The sequence below is a fragment of the Aptenodytes patagonicus genome, chromosome 6 (genome assembly GCF_965638725.1).
Source record: "Aptenodytes patagonicus chromosome 6, bAptPat1.pri.cur, whole genome shotgun sequence".
NCBI classification, from domain to species: Eukaryota; Metazoa; Chordata; class Aves; order Sphenisciformes; family Spheniscidae; genus Aptenodytes; species Aptenodytes patagonicus.
Window position 1 is genome coordinate 47859909 of NC_134954.1, and position 23526 is coordinate 47883434.

At 41.5% G+C, this 23526-nt stretch overlaps 1 protein-coding gene across 4 annotated transcripts in view; it reads left to right on the forward strand.

The window, feature by feature from the left end:
- The window catches only part of PIKFYVE (phosphoinositide kinase, FYVE-type zinc finger containing), a 69868-nt gene that overhangs the window by 5123 nt on the left and 41219 nt on the right, over positions 1-23526 (forward strand). For 3 of the 4 annotated variants that reach the window (XM_076342467.1, XM_076342469.1, XM_076342468.1), the window contains exons 3-11: positions 710-889; positions 7383-7501; positions 10260-10431; positions 11161-11368; positions 13892-13981; positions 17302-17440; positions 20181-20338; positions 21156-21267; positions 23052-23199. In XM_076342467.1, coding sequence (XP_076198582.1) covers positions 710-889; positions 7383-7501; positions 10260-10431; positions 11161-11368; positions 13892-13981; positions 17302-17440; positions 20181-20338; positions 21156-21267; positions 23052-23199 — 1326 coding nt within the window. Of the gene's footprint in view, positions 1-709; positions 890-6482; positions 6540-7382; positions 7502-10259; positions 10432-11160; positions 11369-13891; positions 13982-17301; positions 17441-20180; positions 20339-21155; positions 21268-23051; positions 23200-23526 lie in introns of those variants that run through there. The other variant, XM_076342470.1, reaches the window with a different exon arrangement.

Below are 23526 nucleotides of genomic sequence, written 5' to 3' on the forward strand. Positions count from 1 at the left end.
CTAGGGAAAAAGGGCCAGGATAGCTTTTTGCATAAACAAACTGATCTGTTCAGACCCTTCTTATGCAGAACGAAAAATAATTACTTGCTATGACTGCTGTTAGTTTGCATAGTAGAATATCACCTGTCATTATTAATTTATTGAAAGTAACATAAGGTGTGGTCAATATTGGCTTCACTTGTTTGTCTCTGACAAACGTAGCTGGAATCAGCAAAGTATTGTGTTAAAAGAATGGGAAAACAACCTTGAAACAGCACATAAAATGGGCATGTTACTGGAATCAATGAACTTGTCTACTTGATCCTCTGATGGAAAAGGGTGGTTTATTAGAGGCTGTGGTAACTTTAATGTGACCTCAGTACTGGCTTCTAACATAATTGAAAAACTCTTTTCACGGCAGAAGCTGATAATCAAGCGTAGCTATTCCATATAGCAAGAATAATTTTCATGCTTGCCAGTTTGGTTTTTTTAGACACTTTTCACATTAGGGATGTTTCTGAAATAGCCTGAGCCTTGAAAGACAAGTTCTATGTACCTGTTTCCATGTTTTGTATGGTACTTTTCAGACTAAAAATTCATGTCTTTTGTTATGTATAATCATGATCCAAATGAACTATTTATGAGAGTTTTTTACCCTTAGTTTTGCATGCACTACTGGTTTTCTTTATCATGTCTGAACAGCTGGTTTCTTGCTTTTTGTCAACTTCAGATGATGGCAGGCTTTCATCCCCGGCAGAGAGAGCAGAGGCAGGACAGAGTGATCCACAAGCGTTGAGTGGTGGCTGGTCAAGCCCTTGGCATCCCACCAGGGCTCAGTCTCTGAGGTCACCGGTTCCTTACAAAAAACAACTGACTGGTGAGCTGCAAAGAAGATCTTCTACAACCTTGGGTAATTTCAGCTCTTTATGCTACAAGGGAATGTTGTACTAGCCAGTCTGGGATGCTTCAGAGTGAGGTGGAAGGAGGTGAACAAAGGTTCATTGACTGTCTAGATTGATAGCAGAATTTGGTATCAGGCTACACTGCTTCTGTTAGCGAGGTTGCACTTTAACCTCAGAAGCGTATTCCCTCCACCCTTCTTAGTGTTCCAGCAAGATGCTGTTGTCAGGGCTCTACTGTTTCAATTACAAAACAGTCTGGAACAAAAGAGGCTGCCAAAACATGTCCAACGTCTTAAAGTCACTTGAACCTTGATCCTGAAAATTTCTGCTTTGTCTTGAGAAACTTCAGTTTCTTAACAGCCACATGCAAACTGTAACTTTAGAGCTCAGTCTGAATGGGGTTGATGTTTGTGTCTTCAAAGGAGTTATAAATGCAGGTTTTTGCTTGTAGCTGTCTTGAGGAGAATTGAATAGGAGCTTGTGTCTAAACCTTTTTTATTCCTAACCTTGGAACTATTGCCAGATGCCATACAGAATCTTTTTTAGCTGGAATGGGAATTGAATGTGATTTCAAAGGTGCAACTGTGTAATGGCTTTATGAAGATCTGGAAGAGCTAGTAAGTAAATTGCAGGGGTCTCTCTTGAGATCTGCCTGGTTACTGTCGGCTGTTTGTGATAGCCTTGAGCAAACTGCTAAGCTGCATAAAAATCCTGTGCAAGACAGTATTTCCCAGAGTATGGTACCTAGTGCAAACAAATCCGATCTTAAACATTGTTAATGTGTATGGGATTTTTAGAAAGATGTCTAGTCTTGGTAACCAGGCAAAAGTCCAGTACAGATAACTGGCATTTTCATCTCTCTAAGTCATTTGCGTGCTGTCTTAGTTGAACACATTCATCATCTTCCTCCTTGCCCTCTAGTACTGTTTGTGCTATTCAGTTGTACCTGTTACAAAAAACCAATTAAGGTTTCATTTTTTGTTTGGTTGGTTTTTAAAGCTTTTTCTCAAATGCCCCAAGTACAGCAGTGTGCTCTTGGCTGATTTGCCAATTGACTTTACTTCATTCTTGGTTACCTCTTGTAAATCACTTGGAAATTATCTGGGGATTACAGGTTAGAAACCTTTAGGTGAGGTAAGTTGTTAAGTACTCAGAAGGCAGAAATAATCTTGCTGTTTGATTTTTCACTGGGAGTAAGCAGCCAGGGAAATGAGACTTAGTCTAAGGTGTAGGGGAGGAACTGTTGCTGCATTATTCCAACTCCTTTTCAGGACCTCCATTCATGTCTCTGGGTTTAGATGAAAGTACGCTTAGAAAAATGTGATGATGAATCAGCCTGGAAAGAAGTGAAGTAGACCAAGCAGGAATTGCTGGCTTTTTGAAGAGATTTCTGTGATACTGGGTGGTGAGTGGCCTGACTCACTGTTAAGTTCTTCCCCCAAATAACCTCGGTGCTGTAACAAACATGAACTATGTGTAATACAAGTAAAAGTGTACTGGATTGGTGATGAAGTTTCAGGGGAGTTTTTCAGGTCATCTCACTGTATTTGAAGAGGGAAAAATACTTGCATCTTCCCTCTCCAAAAATCAGGCATTGCTTTTTTTGAAGCAAACTTCAGAAAATTAATTTTCATGCCTTCCTTTGTCTTAAAAGGTGCTGAATAATCAGGTCTTTGAGAATTTCTGAACATTGAGCAGAGGAGAATTTTACTTCTGCCATTGCAGCTGATGCTGGGCTGCACAAATAATCTTAGAAATTATTCTCATATCTAAAGAATGAAAAGTATGAAAAGAAGTGATGTGGTTTACATAAACGCCTAGATTGCTATGTCAGTTCAGCCACTCAGTTCAGTGACAGTGAGGTGTCTAATCTAGTTGAGTTTTCTTGCAACCTCCTATCTGCAGGCCTGTAAATGTCTCTCTAGGCTTGGCCATTACTCAGGTACTTCATAACGTCGGCAAGCGTATGCAGGAAAATGCGTAAGTCCTTCACAAAGGCCTCTCCGGCCTACTTGAGTTTAAATATCATGCTAAGCTTAAGCAAACTGAAAGGAATAAATAAATAAAAGGCTGCTGGTGCATCTAAACAGTGATGGAATGGAATTGCTCCTGAAGATGCTGACTCCTACCCTTCATCTGTCCGTTAGCTTGTGCTGTCTGCACAGCAGATATTCTCATTGCTCGGGGACCATGCTGGCTGACAACTGCAAGCGTGGAACAACATGGAGAGTTGGTGGCTTTTGTAGGAAACTGTCTAGCATCAAATAGGTAGGATTTCAGTTGTGTGCTTCCCTTCAGCACTGCTTACATGAAAACATTATAATAGCACCTTACTGGCTTTTGTGAAAATAGGAGAAGCTGCTGGATGCCTGGCTTATGTCAGAGATGCTTTGTGGGTTGTATGGCTGAAGAACCAGTGCTGAGACTCTGCACTGACTTCTGTGGCCTCCCTCTTGGGTAATCTGTTGCATCCTCATGTGCTGGAGTAGGGTGCTGGGGAGCTGGTGTCAATTCTACAGAGACAGTGGGCCCAGCTGGTTGTACGGGACTGCATGTGTCTGTGTGTGCTGTCAGCTGAGTGCTTTCAAGGTGCTGGATTGAACCAAAATAGTCTTGTACTGCGATAATGTCACAGCTTGCAAGTCCAGTTTAAGGAGAATAGAAATGCTGACCAATTGGAGAGGGAGCATTGGTAGTAAAAGCACTTCTATCTTGTTACCCTGTCATGCAGGATAATGCTGTTAATGCTGGACAATTGTAGCAGACTGGCAGTAATAGGGAATGGCAAAGGAGCTTAGTAGGAGTAGGGAAAGGCCAACAATCATATGAGGGGGAAGAAGGCCTGAGGAAAGCTTGTGGTGGTTACTGGGAATCATAAAGAGCATGACTTATTACCAGAGCATCTTTTCTATTGAAAAAGGTTTTGGAAAATGAAAATGCATGTTGTAAAATGAAGTTAAGGACAACTTTCATACTTTTTATGTCAGTACTTCTCAGGGCAGTGACTTGAAGAAGATGTGATGTTTGAACTGTGGTAGTGAACTTGAATATGAAATTATATGCTTTGGCAGCGAATAACTAGGAAGCAATTCATGTTGATTTGTCTTAGCAAAACCGTGGTATCCCTGGTGGGGGTATCTGTTTATTGTTGAAACTCTGTGAAGCTCTCTGTTATACCTCTTGTGTTAGTGTATGGTCAGCTCTCTTCCTGTAAACTGAAACTAGCAGTTAAGTTGCAACAAAGTAGTTCTCATAGTGTTTTTGACTTGTCGTTCACTGTAAAATGAATGCTAAAATACATAGGGTCATGAAAGAAACTCTGGAAAAATATATTTCAGTGATATCTCTCTCTCTCTCTCTCTAGATATAGATTCAGTAATTGAGGATGCAGAACAATTACGTGACTTACTGAGCAAATCTTTCTGTGGCCTGAACTCAGAAGAGTGTACCGAGTAGGTAATCATAGCTGGAATGGTATTTCAGGTTCCTACCAGTGATCACAGTTCAGGTGGGGAGAGTAGGAAAAAGAGGAGAAAAACATATAGTATTTGAGAGGATGTATAGGTTTTGCCAAGGATCAGCAGCCATGAATACATATAGGAAGGATGAGGGTTACTGTTGAAATATGAGTGGGTTTTTTTGGCGGGTTTTTTTGGGGTTTTTTGGTTTTTTTGTTTTTTGGTTTTTTTTTTTTTTTAGCTATAGGAGTTAATTTTTAGCTTAAGAAGGATAAATAGGTTAGAAATAAGTCAAATTGGAAATCTAGGTGGGGTTCTTTGGTATATTGAGGTTTTGTTCAGTCAACATGTAGATGGGAAGGGAATGGATAGGAAAAACACAATTGCTGTGTAAACTGGTAGTCCTGAAAAGATGTGTTCTACACTCATGTTGGTGTGTTACATTGAAGGGCTGAGATGCAGCTGGCTTTTGTTTAAATGCAAAATGATGTCAAGTGAAAAATGACTGTCTTGTATGAGTGTTTGGCTAGGGAAGAAGAGTAAATGGATGAAGATATGGTAGAGTTGTGGACTGAGAAAGTATAAGGACTCTAGATATCAAAACCATGAGGAAGCTGTTGTCGCTTCCTGCAGTTGTTTTTGTGCTGGTCGGACAATGACAAACAGAAGTTTGTGGAGCTGATCTGGTTGTCATAACAGATTAAATAACACTTAAATAAAGTTTAACTTTATTTTAAATTTCTTGTGTGTAACTTTAATTGTGGCTGGTGGGGTGTGGTGGTTTTTTTGTTGTGTGGTTTTTTTTTTTTGTTTTTGTTTTTTTTTTAGTGGCATATACTGAGTTTGCTGCTTCAGGAGCACTGAAAAAGCTTACCACTACTTAGATGTGTAAGTGTGGTCAACCCTTTTGGGATCAAATCAAAAGAAGATAGGAAATCTCTTCAGAAGTGCAACTGATGGCAGTTGGGATGATGATGTGGGCAAAGCAAGAAAAATACTCCTATAGTTTCGGTGTTTGTGGAAGGGAACGTGAGTTTTGCAGATTTAATGGTGAAATAAGGAAATACAGTTACAATGCTGAAAACATATACAACTGTAAAGCATGTGTGCATTAACTGGAAAAAATGGCTGTGGTATTTATAGTAATGGAATTTGGATCAGGAGTAAGAGTTGACCAAAGACTGGTACATGTGAATTCTTTTATAAGGATAGTGTTTTAAACACAGTGGTGTCCTGTACTGCAGGGACGATAACTTCTCCCAGAAAGGGAGAAATCACATGATTGAAAGGATTGAAAAGGAAAAGAGGTAACTGAAATTTTATCTGAGAATCGGTCAGCTTCTCTAGTATAAACAGATGTGCTCCTACTGCTGATGGCATGCTTCTTCTAATGTAGATGACATCCTTTTGACGTTGTTTTATGTAACACAGAAAAGGGCATTTAACTAATAAGAGGACCAGTGTGGAGTTACCTGTGGCATTTCCTCGGTGCTGTGTATGTTCATACTTTGGGAATCACTTGTCTGACAAGATTTGTAGCTAGTCAGGCAGGAGGCCTGAGAATAATTTTTTGAATTGGAAGCAACATTCCTCGAAAGAAGATATTCTTGAATTCAAAAGTTACAGCAGGAAAGTCCAGGAAGTAAATGCAGCATAGATCTCATGATAGAAGTAAGGAGGAGCCAAAGGTTTCTATGGTATTATCAATGTTTTCTTGAAATATTAAAGTCCCTTTAATCACCCTAAAATACTCAACTTGGTACTGTCCAAAAGTATGTTTGTTTGATTTTTTTTTTTTAAAAATAATAATAAATTCCAAGTGGCTAGCCACAGAACTGGGTTTAAGCACTCTAGAATCTCTTTAAAATCATCTCCTGTTGTGGATTCTCCGTTGTACATAGGTCATTAAGCAGCTATATGTGGGCTGATTAACTAAAAATATCTACTAAGAACCTGAAGAGGAGGCATGGAATCCCACAGTTTTAATCACATTACTCTAAGGGTTTTGATCTCCTGCACACAAAGGAATAGCCTAGTTGTTACTGCACGGCAACAGTTAACACGCTTCTGCTAGTGCTGTCAGCATTCCTGCTGACATCAGTGGTATCTAAAGCAGTAAACAGAAAGCAGCCATGTCTGTTCTTCCTGTACTAGGGGGTATCAAAATAAAATGCTAGTCAGATGGAGAGCAGCGAAGCTGGTAAGAAACTTTAAACTATTCAGAAAAGTTGTTGATGTAGAAAAGTGACTCTGAAAATCCTTAAATGTTCAGGTAAATACAGCACTGTGTTTGCAGATCTTTCTGGAGAAAAGGATCTTATTTGTAACTTGTACAGCAATGCTTCAAAGTAATCTAGCATTTTATAGGAAAGAAATTAACTGCGTTTCCTTTTTATTCAGGAGTCTCTTTGCTATAGTTAATCAAGAATGCCTGTACAAGTTCTCAACAACTTGGCTTTTTTCTTAGAAAATAACAAAACAAAAAAACCTCTCGAAAATGTTAACTTCTGGATGCATTTTATTCTGAGTTACTGTTTTTAATAGAAACTGAGCCATTGAGTCCTGAGGCTTGCTATAGTCATTTATAAGTAAGTTCAGGTTAAAGCATTGACTAGAATCCTAGTCATGAATGAATTCTAATCCTAGAATGAATGTGAATATTGTTGCAATTATTTTGTAAGTATTAATATCCTAGAGGGCATTCTAAAATGAGACTTCAGTGCTTTCTAAAAGACTATTACAAGGTTCACATAGTAGGTTGAAAATAACTTCACTTCTTTAAAAGATATTTTCATTCTCAGAGAACTTAAATCAGTTCTTGTAAACACAGAGGATGGTATTTAAAATGTCAGTCAAAGCAGGCTATCTGGCATCAGAAGCTCCATTTGGGAGAGGAGAGTGCAAGGGCAAGAAGTGATACACTCTGTAACTTTGTAAAGTGCATACATATGTGAACATTTCTCCCTCTAATGGGGTTTTGTGTTGTGATGTGAATATTGATGTATCATGGAAGAAATGAATACTACTCTCCCTTCCCTTCCAGACAATCGAAGGAAAGTAGAACCGCCTCTTGGAGGTCATGATCCTCGAACAGCAGTTCAGTTAAGAAGCCTCAGCACCGTTTTAAAGCGCCTCAAAGAAATCATGGAGGGGAAGAGCCAGGTACTTCTTCTGAGGGATTTGTAGGCCAAACTATCTAGAAACTGAACTGCTTACTGGGCTTCTCTGAGCTTCATTTTTAGACACATCACGGACATTTTTTCAGATGTTTGAAGGATGAGTGAATAAACTCAAAAATCATTATGTGAGTGCAGGGGAAGCAATTTAAGTTGATGCTGAGTTTTGACATGTCAAACATCTGTCATATTGTGGGAGTGAAACGTTGCAGTTGCTCAGCTTCTTGAACTTGGACCAGATGCTCTCATTTTAGACTCCTTCCCCCTTCTGTATTACCTAATCTAGTATTACCTGATGGTTTTCTTCCTTGAAGGCTAACCATGGGCAGGTGAAACACATTGACTGTCAAAAATAGTAATGAGGATTCTGAGGATGAATTAAATCTGCTACTTACTGTGGTAATGATCGGTCACCAATGTTTGCTTGAAAGGTTTGTCCTGTTAAGAAATTTTGATTCAGCTGGATAAGGGTCTGGTGGTTGCTACTGACTTGCTGATTTCACCTTCCTCTGCTGTACTGGACCATGCCTTTAAGAGGAGGATCTAGTTGAGAAAGGAATCCACAATTATTTATAAGTGATGATATAAATAGCTGTGTCTGGGAGCAAGACACGAACAGGCAAAAGTACATTTAATTAAACTGAACGAAGAGGAAAAAGGCTTTTGGCTTAGTAGCTTTTACAGGTAGACTTTGAGTAAACTCACTTAGCTTCCAGTGCTATTCTGCTTGTAATAGTAACTTTGCTTTGGTAGAAAGGTTGATATTTTTGAGGGTGAAACAAAAGCCTTTCATTGTAGTAAGCAGGGCATTGAGTGTGACCCCTACTAATATTTCAGTTTGTGACAGCTTCTGAAGGCCCTGGAGATTTTCAGACATCTTTGAAGCTATTGGAGAAGTGCTCAAACAGACAGGATGCAACAGTAAATTAATATGTCTAGATCTTTCTCTGAAAGCGAATGTTAGTTGTCAGCATGCTGACTTCTGTACAAATGGTAATGCATCACTGCCCTTGACTGCAGCCATGTCTTGCTTGAGTCACTCCAGGCAACAATTTCTTCCTACTGTGGACTTGGCCTGTCTCTACAGGAGACCACTTTACTGTTGTAGAAACCATGTGTCAGATCCTGGAGGGTGCTGCTCTAGTCAACTTCTACTGCTAACGGCGGCCAGACTTCTGTTCTGAACCCTTCCTTGTAGGCTGTTCTTGTCATGAGTGTTGGCTCTGACTTGAGCAAGGCAGAGATCTGGAAGGTGTCACCAGCAATGGTGACATGTGCAAGTGGGGCAGAGGCAATGTGGGAGAGGTGATGGGCAGAGCCACTGGTGCTTGGAACAGCCACTCTCTGTGTGGCAGAACCAAAGACTTGGCTTATCATGCAGAGCTGCAGCAAAAACTGTTAATCAGCATCCCCTGCAGCTTTGCAGCAGTTCCTTGGCAAAGCTCTTCACTGCGTATTTCCCTGCTTGAAGCTTAGTGTTCATCTTAAAAATTTCTAGACTCTCTTGAACACTAGACTGCCTTGAGCAGTCTTCGACCTCTTTCTGTATGAGTTTTCTTGGGTGAGGACAGCATGAAATTGTTGTCTTGTTGATCATAGTTGTTCTGGTCTCAAAATTGGTCTAGCAGCTATGTCACACTTCACTTTGTGAACATCCAAAAATAAACCCCAATTCAGGATATGCTTTTTTTGGTTATGTGAAAATCAGAGTACGGATCAGCATTCTCCTCTGTGGTTACACTCGTCTCAGGTTGTTTTGAGAAAATTCTTGCAGCACTTTCTCTTACTAAGAAAAACCCAGAGTATTCAGTCCCTCTGAAAAGGCTTATTGCCAGAACTGAACTCTAGCAAAGAGTGTTTCACAGTCAGAGCTGTCATGTGACCATTAGCAGTTGTCTCCGTCCATGGTAATTGTAGCTGGTGTGCTCAGAATCATAATTGAGAGATTTGTCTTGGTCTGTTTATAGCTACAACACCAAATGGAAGTTTTAACTCTTTGTTTTCAAGTCTTAAAAACAAGACAAAAATTCCTGTGTCTGCAACCCATGCTGTAAATCAGTATATGTGGTTATCTGCTGAATGTCTATTCCACAGTTGTCTTCACATAGCAGTTAACCTGGAGTTTTGAAACAACATCAATCTGGGACGCAGGCTTTTACAACTGTTTTTGAAGAATTTGATCACAAAACAGAACTTTTTCCTGTATCTATAATCCTTTCAAAGTACATCCCAGTACTAGCTGTTGAAATGATCTTCCTGCGCTGATAATTCCTGATAACTTGATTTACCCCTGGATAACAGCTTCAGCTAATGTGTGTGTTTGGTTTTTTGTTGGGGTTTTTTTTTGTGGGTTTTTTTTTAAACTGTGCTAGTTGAGGGCCTGTCATGTGCTAGGGGTGAATGAGAGGGAAGAGCAATCAGTACTTCATATGTTTGTTTCTTCTTGTCCTTTATCTGCAGCTCATGATAGTTTTTATCTGCTTTGCTTCCATCTTGGAATCAAGAAGGCAGAGGCTTACTAGATTTATTCTCACAGTTAAGAACTCTCTCAGCCTTCTGGCTCCCTATAAAACTACATGAAAAATCCTTTCTGTGCGTGTGTGTGCTTATACACAAGAGTGTGCACACACACGCATATATGAATATATGAAATTCATGTGCACAGTCTATAAAGCAATCATGAATCTAAACATGCTTTTTTATTTACAAAAAAAAAAGCTTTTCTCTGCTGCCTTCCCTTGTAGGACAGTGACTTGAAGCAGTACTGGATGCCTGACAGCCAGTGCAAAGAATGCTATGACTGCAGTGAGAAATTTACCACCTTCCGGCGGAGGCACCACTGTCGACTTTGTGGGCAGATCTTCTGTAGTCGATGCTGCAATCAGGAAATCCCTGGAAAATTCATGGGCTACACAGGTAGGCTTTATCTGTTGAGAAGCAGAACATTCTCTGTGTGCTCAGCTCTGTTTGGACTACTGCATTTTAGAATCTGGCATCTGCTAGAGAATGCCGTACGGGTCTCTAGTGGGCTTAGAAATAAGCAAAAAGAATCACAGGACCTAATTCTACCAATTTCTTAATGCACAATGGTGGATTATGCCATGCCTGCTTATTTTTACCAACATTATGTCCATGATGACAAAACAAATATGGCCACTATTTAACAAGGATGTTCACTACAAAAAGTGTGCTCAAGTAAAAGCTGCTCTTAGGAATGGTAGTTTTAAAACGTAACGAGCCACATGTTCTAATTGAGGGTGAGGGAAACTCAAATACCAATTACCAAACTCTAGACATCTCCTGACAGAAGTAATGATTTCCGGATATCAGCTGGTATGTCATATCTGACTGGCTATTGTTGTACCATGATTTCAGTGTGCACATGTGTTCTCTCTCCCTGCCCCTACAACCTGTCTCTCTCTTACCGATCATGTGTTAAGCATCATTTGACTTGGAGAAGTTCCCCGAGTGTATAATTATCTGGGGTTTTGCTCTTTAAGGGAATATGAGAACTAGACTTAAACATGCAAAGAGGTTTTGAAACAGGAAATCCTTCTTTTCCCACCACTACACACCTCTGATCCTGTAGGAACAGAGTACTATTTGTTCCTGTTCACTTACACTCTCTGGTTCTGCTTTCCACAGGGGATCTCCGAGCCTGCACGTACTGCCGCAAAATAGCCTTAAGCTATGCGCACTCCACAGACAGTAACTCCATTGGAGAAGACTTAAATGCTCTGTCAGATTCTGCATGTTCTGTATCAGTGCTGGATCCTGGCGAGCCACGCACACCAGTTGGGAGCCGTAAAGCTAGCCGCAACATCTTTCTGGAGGAGGATCTAACCTGGCAAAGGTAAAGTGAATGGCTTCATGCTGAGCTCCAGAGTCTTAACTGTGTTTTCATGCTGACATTTGCCTAGGCAAAAGCTGGTGGTTTCCATCTAGGAATTTTAGAAGTGTATCTCCTGTAAAAAGAGTCTAATCCTGTGCTTGCTTCTAACATTCTTCTCTTCAAGTTGAAATGTAGAAGCTTTTTTAGTGGAGTTTTAAATTATTTGCAGTTCTTCCTTTAACCTATTGAGTCAGTGATTCTATACCAGTGACAGAGCAGGCTTTTAGCTTCAGAGTTTAAAAAAGACAAAACCAGAAAACATCCCTTCTAACCACCAATGTATCGAGAGGCAAGTCAATGTGACACTGATGCTTTACGTGTAAGGTTTTGGATTGGGCAAGAGAATATAAGAGATGCTGACTGTGTAAATAAGAGTGAAATGGTGGAAGTAACCACCTGTTTCAACTGATGTGGGATTGAAAGGACAGCTTTAAAGGTTCTCTGATCTCCTTCCAAAATATACTTCTCCTTATTGCTCTCGAATGAGGGGATCTTTATTTTTGGAAGATGAATAAAAGAACACTGTATGTCTTCTCAAGTGGTATGCAAGTTAGTGTCTGAGGACCTTGATTTAATTTAATGTGGGGGGAGGAAGAAATAATCAGATGTGGTGTTTGTGCTCATTTCCCTAAAAACAGAAGAACAGGCAGGTGTGAAACTACTGAGGAGGTCTTGAGTCAGAGCCTTTCTTTAACTGAGGGGCAGTGTTAGTGATAGGTGCCTCTCTCAGTAGATCTCTTCTAGTGGTTCTGGTAGTATTAAAAGAAAAAAACTCAAAAACAACTGTCTTCAGAAAGTGCCCTGACTCTTGCTTTGCATGTTGCTTTTCAGAGTATGGTGCTCCTATATGGAAGCAATTAAATAACCAGCTTTAGGCCTAAATAAAGGAAAGTACTTCTGGTTTTAATGTCATGGTCATCTAAAGCAGTAATGTTGCAATGCTTGGCATAAATACTACCAAATTTTGAACTAGGGAATAAGTATGTGCACTTGGAATGCTTCTCTTCAGGTGTACAAAATAATAGAAGGTATCATTAGTTCTGTCTTTTGATGTGTTATTAGTATCTTTATTATGGCAATTCAACGGCTTGTAGACATGAACATGTAAAGAAAGTATTTATATGTTTATTTTGGGCAGCTTGTAGCACTCGAAAAAAATACTGCCTATTCTTGAAAGGCTGATAACTCTATACTGGAACACTTAGTCTTGTTGGGACACACTGAGTAAACATGGGCTGCTTTTGTGTGTGAGAGGGAGAGATTGAGGTTAGGTAGTTTACTGTTGCTTTAGGAGGATTAAAATTTTTTTCAGTGCTTGTTGCTCTTAAAATGTAAGACTTCGCAGTGGGCTACGGTGCTTTTTTTTAATACTGCATTTGGTAAATTCCTGATTGACCTTCAGAGGTTTAAACTCCAAGACATTGAATGGCACCACAGTGGAAAGTGGCAACTCACAGCTTCATAATGGAAGCAAAGTTGGTGTGTGGTGGTTTTGGTTGGTTTTTTTTTTTTTTTCCCCCCCTAATATGTGGCTTCTGTGTGAGAAGTAGTTTGCTTCAGAAGAAAACTTGGGAGTTGAGTCTCTTCCCAAAATAATGTATCTGAGATAAGGCTTTTGCCTCTCCTGCTATCATATGCTGCAAAGCAGTGAGAAAAGCATTTAGGGGAGTGATGCTGCATTCACTTGCCTGACGTTGCTCTGCTCTTTGAGCAGTTGGAACATAGAGGCATGGGTTCCTGGTTTAACTAACTTGAAGGGCTGTGTCCTTTAAAAGTGAAGGGGTGGTGTACTCTGGGCTAGTATAGCTACTCAGGCAAAGTTGTATTGTGTACATTTTCTCATGAAAAGCATTTATCATGCTAGCAATATGTCTACATCCCAGAGCACAGCCGGTACAGCTGTATCAGTTGGAGTGTTGGCTTATATCTGATACAGTTTTGCCAGTAGGAATTTATATTGATGGTGTATGAACATCTGCTCTTCTTCCTCCTGGGGTGGAAGGAAAAGGAGGGCAAAGATGATAGTGATCCAGTCAAACAATTACAGAAGGTTGTCAGGCTGTCTTGGTTATAGCTATTGCTAGACAGCTTTTGATAGCATTGCTTGGATTGCAAGGATGGTGTGTTGCGGAGATGGGGGCAATGCCTCTACCTCCAAAGCACGGAATAGCAGCCTGTAAGGAAGGAGGATGTGTAAGAAAGGGATATAGGGGAAGAGGGCGGGAAGGCAGGATAATATGAGAAGTGGGAGGAGGCTGTATTGTCCAAGTCTTGAGTCTGAAGGGAGAAGACTTGAGCACTGTCCTGCAGATATCATTGGCCTACAGATGGGGAAAGATTTCCCTATTCCCTCATTGATTTAACAATCATGGGTGTGAATGACAGGTAACATTACAAGTAACTGTATTTTAATTCCAGCTGTTCTGACGCTGCTGCATGTGGCAAATCTCTGAAACATCTGTAACATGCTCCTTTTCCTTGCAGTTTGATTCACCCAGACTCTTCAACTACCACGTTATCTGCACGCCTTGGGTCTGTCCAGGAGGATGCAGGGAAGTCGCCAGCTAGGAACAGGTAAACTAATCATATCTGAGTATTTTCTGTTATGGATGCACTCCTAGCACACTCTTCACTGTAAAGCCTGTATTTTGGGGCTTGTTTTTACTGAGCATGCTGTTTCATGTCTAAAATGGGACATCCCATTAGCTGTATGTAATGGTAAGGAAAGACCATTTATGTACATATTCATATTAATAAATGTATTACTTTTGAGGAACCTGTAGTTTGCTGCTGAGTCAGTCAAATAGAGGTGGTGGTGAAGAGGACAGAAAGGGAAAGAAGTGGCTAAGAAAGGTAGAGTTCTGAGGAAGCTGAAGAAAAGGGAGTAACAGAGACTTGGTAATGGGAGGTAAAGACTGAGGTCACGGAGGAGCAGAGGTGTAGTTTTTGTTTGCTTGTTTTGTGGGTTTCCCCCTGCGCCCCCCCCCTCCCCCCCATCTGCTTCCTCTGCTCTTCCATTAAGTATAATCTTGTTTAAGTTACCAGGCTTCCTTAGGCTAAAATCCCATCATAAGTCTTTATGCAAGGGTGCTGGAATGAACTTGGAAATGTTCATGAGAGCTTTAGTATAAGTTGTGAATGCTTGAGCCTATTCCCACTAAATAGGCTGGTATTAGAAGAACAAATAATTTCCACTTCACAGGGCTTCTGCTATGGTTCTGGTTACATACTTCCATTATGTTAAATTGGGGGAATAAAGGTGAGGCAAGGGTATGAGGAACAGAGCAAAGATAATCCAAATTTCAGTGTTGGAGTCAGGAGACGTTCAGAGACTTCTTTGCATTGGTGTTATAGGAGTATATAGGTATTATTAGGAGTATATAGGTGTTATAGGTGTATATATAGGTGTATATAGGTTATACTGGAGCAATTTGGAGCAGGACCAGTGAAGACTAGGGAACTCAACTGAGAAGGATGTTGGGTGTGCCTTTCAGGGGACGGACTGCTTGGAGTCTTTATCTTCTGTGTGATGGGGACGGTTAGGAGGAGGTGCACACTGACTGTACAGCTGAGAACCAAAGATCTCACCTAGGGGGAGTAAAATACCGATGAATAAATTAGTACCAAAAATGAATTCTCGGCAAACATGTCAAGGATTCCAGAGTTAAAAGTTCAATGCTAAATAACTTCAGTGATGTCAAGAAATGTCTGAAACCTTGAGGATGCTCTCCTGCTTCCTGTTTGAATTGATGTCGTCTATTTTAAAAGGCCTTTGCTGTTTGCTCACACATGCAGTAGTAGGAGGGTTCTAAGCTGGACCTGGCAGGCCCAAACTGCTCATTCAAGTTAAAATTTGACTCTCTGACTATTCATGGCCTCACCATAGTACTTACCTGTCTGGACTCACGTTTGAGAAGTAATGATGAGGTATAACCTACCTCTGTCAAAATTCTGAATGGGTGGAAACAAAGCTATTGGCTTTGGGCTAAGCAATGCTAGCATCTAGATCTTCTCAAAGCAGCTGTAGATGTTTCTTTGAGGCAAGCTTGACCATGCCTCTTTCTAGATGAGATGAAGGGAAAAAGATGCAGGTTGAGTGCATTTAGATGCAGGTAGCAGAAGTTACTTAGTATTATTTGTTTTCCCTGTGGGTGGGGGATATGTGTTGGTTTTTTTCTCAAACTGATTATTTATGGGGAAGAAAACAGCACAGCAGTCAAATGTTGCAAGCGGAGGGATTCGAACTTCTCCTTTGCAGGTCCTTCTAAAGGATAAAGGATTTTCATTGCAAAACCTCCCCCTCTGCTTTCAGAAAAGATAAATATAATAAAGTCCCAGATGTAATTGGTGATGATAAAGACACAGATATGAAATCTGACTGTTCTAACTCTTGCTTAATGCCTTTTTTACGCAAATTAAAAATCCCTGCTGCTTACAAGTAGGTGGCACAGTTAAAGTAGCTGTTGTGAAACAACTGGGAGGAGTGCTTAATTATGGACTTTCATGTCAGTCTCATCTTCCACATAAGAATGCTTTCTGTTAAGCTGCATAACTTTGCCGGTTCTAACTTGAGAGCATCTGAACAGTAGAAGACTGGAAGAGTTTTAGCCTGCCTTGAATGCCTGGCTATGACAGAAAGGTTTTGCTTATCACCCGTAGATGTATATGGATGCAGTGCCAATGTAGTTTCCTTTGATTCTGCATAAATGACTGAAAAGGACCTAACTAAAACCCTTTATGAGCCCGGTACTCCTCCTCAAGAGACAGAGGAGGAAAAAGCAGTGATTTTGAGACTATTGTACCTTCAGTGCCTACTTCCTTGCAGTACAAAAGCTGAAATAGGGTGGCATTGCTATTTCATGCCTGGGCTCAGCCACATCATCCATTGAGAATTCTTGGGAATAATTAGTGTGTCTGTTAGCCAGTTAGCAAGCTCTGTGAAGTTAGCCGAGTTTCATTCCAAAGACTAGAGGCTGGCAACAGTTCTCATCACTGAGACTGCTGCAAGCCTCTTGAATCAGTTTAGCATTGGCATTTTGAGCTTCCCTGTTGCTGTATGCAGAAGCGTTTTCCATCCTCACTCCTTAGAATGCTGTTAGCATGAATAGCTTACACTGCATGCTTTTTGCTGCTGCGTGATGAGAAGTTGCACTCTGGTTATTCAGAGGCTTAGTGTAGTTGTGGGATATTGGAGCAGAGGGTATCTGGAACTTGTATTTGCATTTGTAGCTTTGCAATGATTATTGCAAAATGGTGTGTTTGTACTGGAGTGCATAGCCAAGATTTCTTAACAGCTGGGCTGAGATCAGGTGGATGCTCCATATCACAGCACAAGGAAAATTGCCAGCTGGAGTGACCTCCAGCATCAGCAGACAGTTTAGCCACCCTAGGGAACAGGTGCTCAAACTTCCAGACTCTGTAAGCTGTCAGCCATATATTTCAGAGAGCTGAGGAGAAGGAATTTTAAATGGGTCAAGGAGAGGGGGAATCTCAGTGCCCTGTTACAGAGATCCTGGTGTTGGCTGCCCTTGCTGGCATCTGTCTCGCCTCCAAACCGCTGGAGCTTCTAATTACCCAGCATCCCATCCCTTCCCCAGTCTAGTCAAATGCAGATATATATGAATTGCAGTGTCTAAACTTAGTTCTAACTGCTTCCTACAAAGAGCTTTACAAAAGTTTAACTTAGATGTTCCAAAGCAATACACTTGCTTCCTAAGGATCCTTTCTTCTGCTTTGGTCGTGGAGGGAGCTTTAAGCAGTAAGTCTGTACTGAGGAGAGTGAACAATGTCACAGGCTTAAGTTCCTTTTTAGCATGCTACAAGATCAATGCTTGCTCTGGTGAAGCACCGCACAATGAACACTTATACTTCAATTCTTCTCTCTTCCACTACAGATCAGCCAGCATCACTAACCTGTCATTGGATCGGTCATGTTCACCAATGGTGCCTGCCTATGAGACATCCGTCAGCCCCCAGGCCAGTCGCACACATATGAAGGCAGAGACCAGCGAGGATGAGCGCAAAATCCTTCTGGTACCTTTCAGACTTCTTTTTGTCTTGCTCTGTGAAGGCAATGAAGTTTGCCTTTCTTGTATCATGCAGCAGGAGTATCTTGGTGCCTTTAAAGGCTCTTGTTTGAGCCCGCTTTCCTGGACCCCTCCTCCAGCTGGTGCAGGGATGGAGAATATTGATGCTGCTTTAGACACTTTCACCTTCCTGAAACAAATCATAGTTTCATGTGGTGTTGACATAAAGGTGTTTACAGTTTTAGTCTTGGGAAGTGTGTTACGCAGTGTGGAGTTGGTGTATGGCCAACTGTGTTGTATGGTTACACTGGTTGTATACTCCAACATGGGTGTATGTTGGAGTTGGCTCCTTGTGGGTTAAACCTGTCATGGTTGCAGCTGTAATGCAATGGCCCGATTCTGTATTTCTCCAAGTTCAGATTTTCCCTTTCCTAGGCCACATAAGTGGAAACTTTAAATGGCTGCTTCAAAATGATTACACTGTGATGACTGAGTTAAGGCTGTTACAGCTTATTGGACCAAAACATAACTTGGCCCCTCCCCTCGTTTGCAGAATAAATATAACATTTTGTAGAAGGTTGTAGTGATGTACTTGTTTGAAGAAAAATCAATGTGCAACAGTGTTCTGTGTGATCCTATTATCCCCTCCCCACAGAGGCAATGTTGTAGGTGGCAGTTACTGTACAATGTTCAGTAGAAAACAGTGTTTCTTTTCTTTGAGGGAGGGGAAGTGTTTCCAACAAATGGGGCAAAAAAGATGCAGAGAAGGGAAGGGAGTTTTTTTCACACATTGAAAGATTCAAGATTGCTCCCCATTGCCAACTTAAAATCAGGAAGGCTGATTTCTGTGTTGTCACGTATTTGCCTGCTGTCAGCAATATGCATAAAAGTATTCCTGAGGGTGCAGAAACACTCTAGTTCCTGTGCAGTTGCACAACTCCTTTCCAGAGTGCTCTGTAAATGGATAACCATGTGAGGGAGAAACATTTTTAAGGCACTACTTTACACCACCCTGCCCCATGCGTGTATGTTAATACAGGAAAAATGAAATTTAAAATGCTATGAACGCAACTTGGACTGAGGTGATCAAGTCCCAGTGCACTTCAACTTCACATTGTTTAATTTTTTGTCTGTTTCCTTCCTTGGAGGAGAAGAGGATTGGTAGTATCGCTTCTGTTCATGTAAGAGCGGAAGATGCAGTGCCAGTTAATGTAGGATTTTCTGTGAATTCCCACTGTTTGTTTAATGCCCTTAGCATGTGGAGCTGACTCTGTATCAGGAGTTAATTTAAAGCTTAACATACTCTATTCAGAAGACTAATGAACTTTGCTTATGAAATAAAAGGTAGGGGAGGATGTACGTACACTGGGGTAAGCACATACTTCTGTGAATTAGAGGTCAAAATCCTTGAGTTGAAAGGATTTGCTGTGTTCTGCCAGTTTGTCCAGTTTACTGAAATCACCATGTGAGTTAAGGGTAAACTACAAGGCAGCTGAACTGTGGAGTTGCCAGTTGCATCAAATCTTGTAGTCTTATGACGTGTTCTGTTATTGATCCATTTGACTCTATACCTGGTACGGAAGAGGAGCTGCTGACATTAGTTTTAGGATTAAATTTAGGATAATACCCAGGACAGCCACTGCTGGAAATAAAAGCAGAAAGCCAGTCCAGTAACAGAAGTAGAGCAAAACTCTTGGATCTCAGGGCACCCTTGGGAAAGTGCAATAATATGGGTCTGTCAGTTAAATGGAAAGTTGAAACCAGTTAAAATTTAATTAAAGCTTTTTTCCCCCTCTGTAACACAAAAATAGAACAAGTGAGGCATTTGAGAGAGTGAGCTGCAGTGTCTCTTCTCCACCCCTTGGGGTGCTCTGTTGCTCTCAAAATAATCCCAGGTCCCAGTTTCCAACCTGCAACAATGGATTGTGCTGTGCCAAGCCAGGGTGCATATGGGAAAGCAAAAGGGGTCAGGTGCAGAGAGACAGCTCAGTTTGGATGGAGCATAGCCTACAGAAGAGTTGGCGCACATGCTTAACAGGCCCTAAAATAAGTTTGAGGTATAGGCTGAAGTGTTCCAAGTGGTGAGGGGAAGAGATCCACAGATTAAAAAATGGTTAATTGAGTTGGGAGGGGTACACACCGTTTTTGCTTAGTGGCTAAAGCTAGCAGTGTCTAAAAAAGGCTTGATACTGGACAATAAAAAAGGAATCCTTAATAAGAAATGGTATCCTAGAACTTGAACGTAGCGGTGTGCATTGCTGTGTCAAGTACTTGCTTTATATCTGGGCTTGATAATGGACTAGTATGCTTCACAAAGCCTAGGTTGAGCACAGATTATATAGAAAAACACTCTTCCAAAGGATGAGTTTTTATTGTCCTCTATATTTACACACACCACCTGAGTTTGAGAATAGGGTGCAAGAGGGCAGTAGTGAGGACATAAGTATCTTGTAGGCAGTACAAAATGTTGCCACGTTTAAAAACAAAAACCCCTTAACTCTGAGGGTACACACTTTGTTTCTTCCTTGCTCTCAACTTTATATAAAAGGAGGGATATAAGGAGCTGATCTCATGTCTGTTTATCGTTTCTGTTTGCACCTTCGCATAGATTGTGCAGAACAGCTTAGATTTTATGCCTGTTTGTGGAGGGCTCTTGATCTAGAAGCTGATCTGAGGGCCCAGGTTGATGCCCTTGAAACCAGTGCTAAGGTTAGACCAGTAAGTAAATTGCACATCTTCCTGTCCAGGACTCAGTCCAGCTGAAAGACCTGTGGAAGAAAATCTGCCATCACAACAGTGGGATGGAGTTCCAAGACCATCGCTACTGGCTGCGGACACATCCCAACTGCATTGTGGGAAAAGAGCTGGTCAACTGGCTCATCAGAAATGGGCACATAACGACAAGGTAACCCTGATGCTTTAGGATAGCAGGTGTCTTCTGTCTCTGTGATAGGAGGCTATGAGTTTTAGCTGATATAGGGTATCTTAGACTGTAGAGATAGACCCCTTTGCAGGGAGGTGAGAAAGAAAGAAAATTCAGATCTCTTCTTTAGTGCCTACCAAAGCAGGTAGGGTTCTGACTCTGTGTGGCCCAAAACAACAGAGCACAGGGGGCTGTCTGGTTTGGGAGCCGGTGTGGGAGGCAGCTTATGGGACAGGTATCACTCAAACAGTTGGAGAACAGGGAGTGTATTACAAAGACTGTCCAAAAATGTTCACTGATACTCCAAAGGGCAAGTCTGCTCCTGGGATCAGAGATCACTAATAGTGTTTGATGGCTAAATTTTTGGTGGGGCTGGCAGGCTCTTAACCTTGTAAGTGAGTATAAAGAATCTGGTGTATTTAACTATGTGAGAGGGGGATAAAACTGAGATGGCTCTTAAGTGTAGAGCAACAGTCCTCACTCAGCAGAGATGCTCAGTATGTATAACTCAAGCTAACAATATTGGAGGAGCACAAACAATATGTCTTAATCGTCTGTTGGACACCTCAGCTGAGTTTAGACTGCTGGCAGTCTCTTCATCTAGCTCCATCTTGAACCAGTACACTGTGCTGCCTCTCCACAATATTTTAAATAGTGTCTGGTTACACATGGCATTGGGATGCTGATGAGTCAAATAGTGCATAGCAAATTACGCTTTTCTTTTGTAGCATGCTTGTACCATAAACCATGTGTGTTTAGAACTAGACTTAGAAAACCATCTCTATTCTTATACCTCCAGGGTCCAAGCCATTGCAATAGGACAAGCGTTGGTAGATGGACGCTGGCTAGAATGTGTCAGTCATCATGATCAGCTCTTCAGAGATGAGTATGCTCTCTACAGACCGTTACAGGTAAAAGGAGTAGGAAAGCTATGGTTCTTGCTGGGTTTGGTGGCTGACTAGAATCTTTTCTAATCCTGTTCTCAGCAGGCGTTGTATGTTTTCTAAATCAGCTCTCCTGTACAGAGAATTGGGGTCCAGGCCTTTTTCCTTAGCGGTTTAAAGCCTGAGGAAGCTGCATTTGCCCAGAAAGCTTTGGAGCTGTCCTCTGTGGAAGATGAGTTGTTACATGTAGTGCTGCCTGAAGTGGAGGAAAGGGTCTCTAATCTAGGCCAGTGCCTCTCATGGTGGACATCTTCCCCGGAGGCCTTGGAATGGCACAGTCTGTGCTTGTGGCAGCTGTGCTATCATGTCCAGAATCTAGAATCTGTGTGCAATTACTGGTGACTGAGACACAATGATGGTCTACTTCTGTTTCAGAATTCCTTCTTTAAAAAATTCCAAAGAATGGATATTTTAGATACACAGTATTGGATCTTCTTATATATTGTATTGCTAACCTTCTTTTGATCTCCAGTGGTGGCAGTAATAAAGAATTCAGTACCTTAGCCACATGATGCAAGATTGGGAGGGGGTCTTTGTCATGCCTCCCAAATAGGACTGGCTAGCTGAGGGGGAGGCAGGGAACCAGAGACCAGAGATGCTATCTTACCGTATTTCATTGCAATCAAACTTGCTGAGGGGTAAGAGCAGTCATTGGCCTGAGTGATTGGATTGTTTTTTTTTTACTTGAACAAGATATCTCTGTAGCCTCTCTGTTACCTGAAAGCATTGACTTGACAGTCTCCCATGTTCTGCAGCTTCTCAAAATAAAGAATGGCTCAGCTGTCCCGTGGACCTTGGTCAGAAAGCTTGCAGCCATTAGCATCTTGTCTTCCTTGTGCGTTTCAGCTCTCGGCTACAGTCACATGGTCTTCCTTTGAGATTGCTCTGGGCTTCACCTGGCATCTCAGCTAGTTAACTGCACTGTCTCAGTTTGCTGGTAAAAGCTTGCCCTTAACTAGCAAGTGCTTGTGGATCCCTGTTTGTAACTATTTATAAGGAGCTTGTATTATTCAAGGTTTAAAGCCAGTTTTTGTTCTCATCAGCTGAAAGCACTGTCTGATCTCATTTCTCCTGGACAAAGAGTCAGGAGAAACAGTGGTGTTGACTCAGTTGCTTGCTGCACTCACTGTAGCCAAAGGAATGATATTGGGAACTTCCTCTTGAGGTGATTGAAGGCATCAGGATGGCTGATGGAAATCGCTTAGATGCTCTGCAAGTTCTCTGGCACTCTAGCCAGGCTTTGTTTTGACACAGTAGCCCCAGCTAGAGCCTGACTTGTGAGTGAAACTCTTAGAGCTACTTTGGTCAGTCACAGAATTGCTCTAGTAACTTAGAATTAGCCTCCACCAAAAGCTGCATGTGCTGGTTTCTGGGCAAAGGATATGGTCATCACCCACCTTGGCTGGGGATAGGAAGCATTCAAAACTGCTTAGCTGGATGTGGTGACAGAAAATGTGCAGTAGAATAAACTTGTTCTTTAGTGCCGCTTAGTCACAACTTGTGTGGAGGTGGGGAGGAGGCAGAGACTAAGCACGTGGGAATTGTAAAGAAATAGTTGTTTCCTGTCCCAAAGAGTTCCTATTTCATGCCAAGGGGGGTGGCTCTGTGACTAACCTGGCTCAGCCCACTGAGAGTATCCTCTGTTTTTTAAAATGTCTGATTTGGCATTTGTAGCAGACTGCTTTCTAAGGCTGCTTAATATTTCAGCAGACCTGCACTTTAACGCTTTTTTTTTCTTCCTTGTCTTCTAGAGCACGGAGTTCTCGGAAACCCCATCTCCAGACAGTGACTCTGTGAACTCTGTGGAGGGGCACTCTGAGCCATCCTGGTTCAAAGACATCAAGTTTGATGACAGTGACACAGAGCAGATTGCTGATGAAGGAGAAGATAACTTAGCCAGTGAGTTTCACCTGAGTCTTGTTCTCACTCTGCCTTCTCCCCTGTTATTCCCAGTCCTTTGGGACATAGTAGTTTAATCATGTCTTGCTTTATGTGTGTGTGTGTGTATGCGCGCATGGGGCTGTAAGGATCTAAGCAAACTATAACCTAGCTAGTCCTCCTGTTTCTTACGATGGATACAGTATTTTGTATTTAGTGGAACTCATAAAGTTTCATACTTCTAATGGAAGAGAAGCATGTAAATTGCTGCCTTCTGTTTCTCAGGCAGACTTCTGCTTGATTTGGGCCCTGTAGTAATGCGCTAAAGAATGCCCAATATGTCAGCAT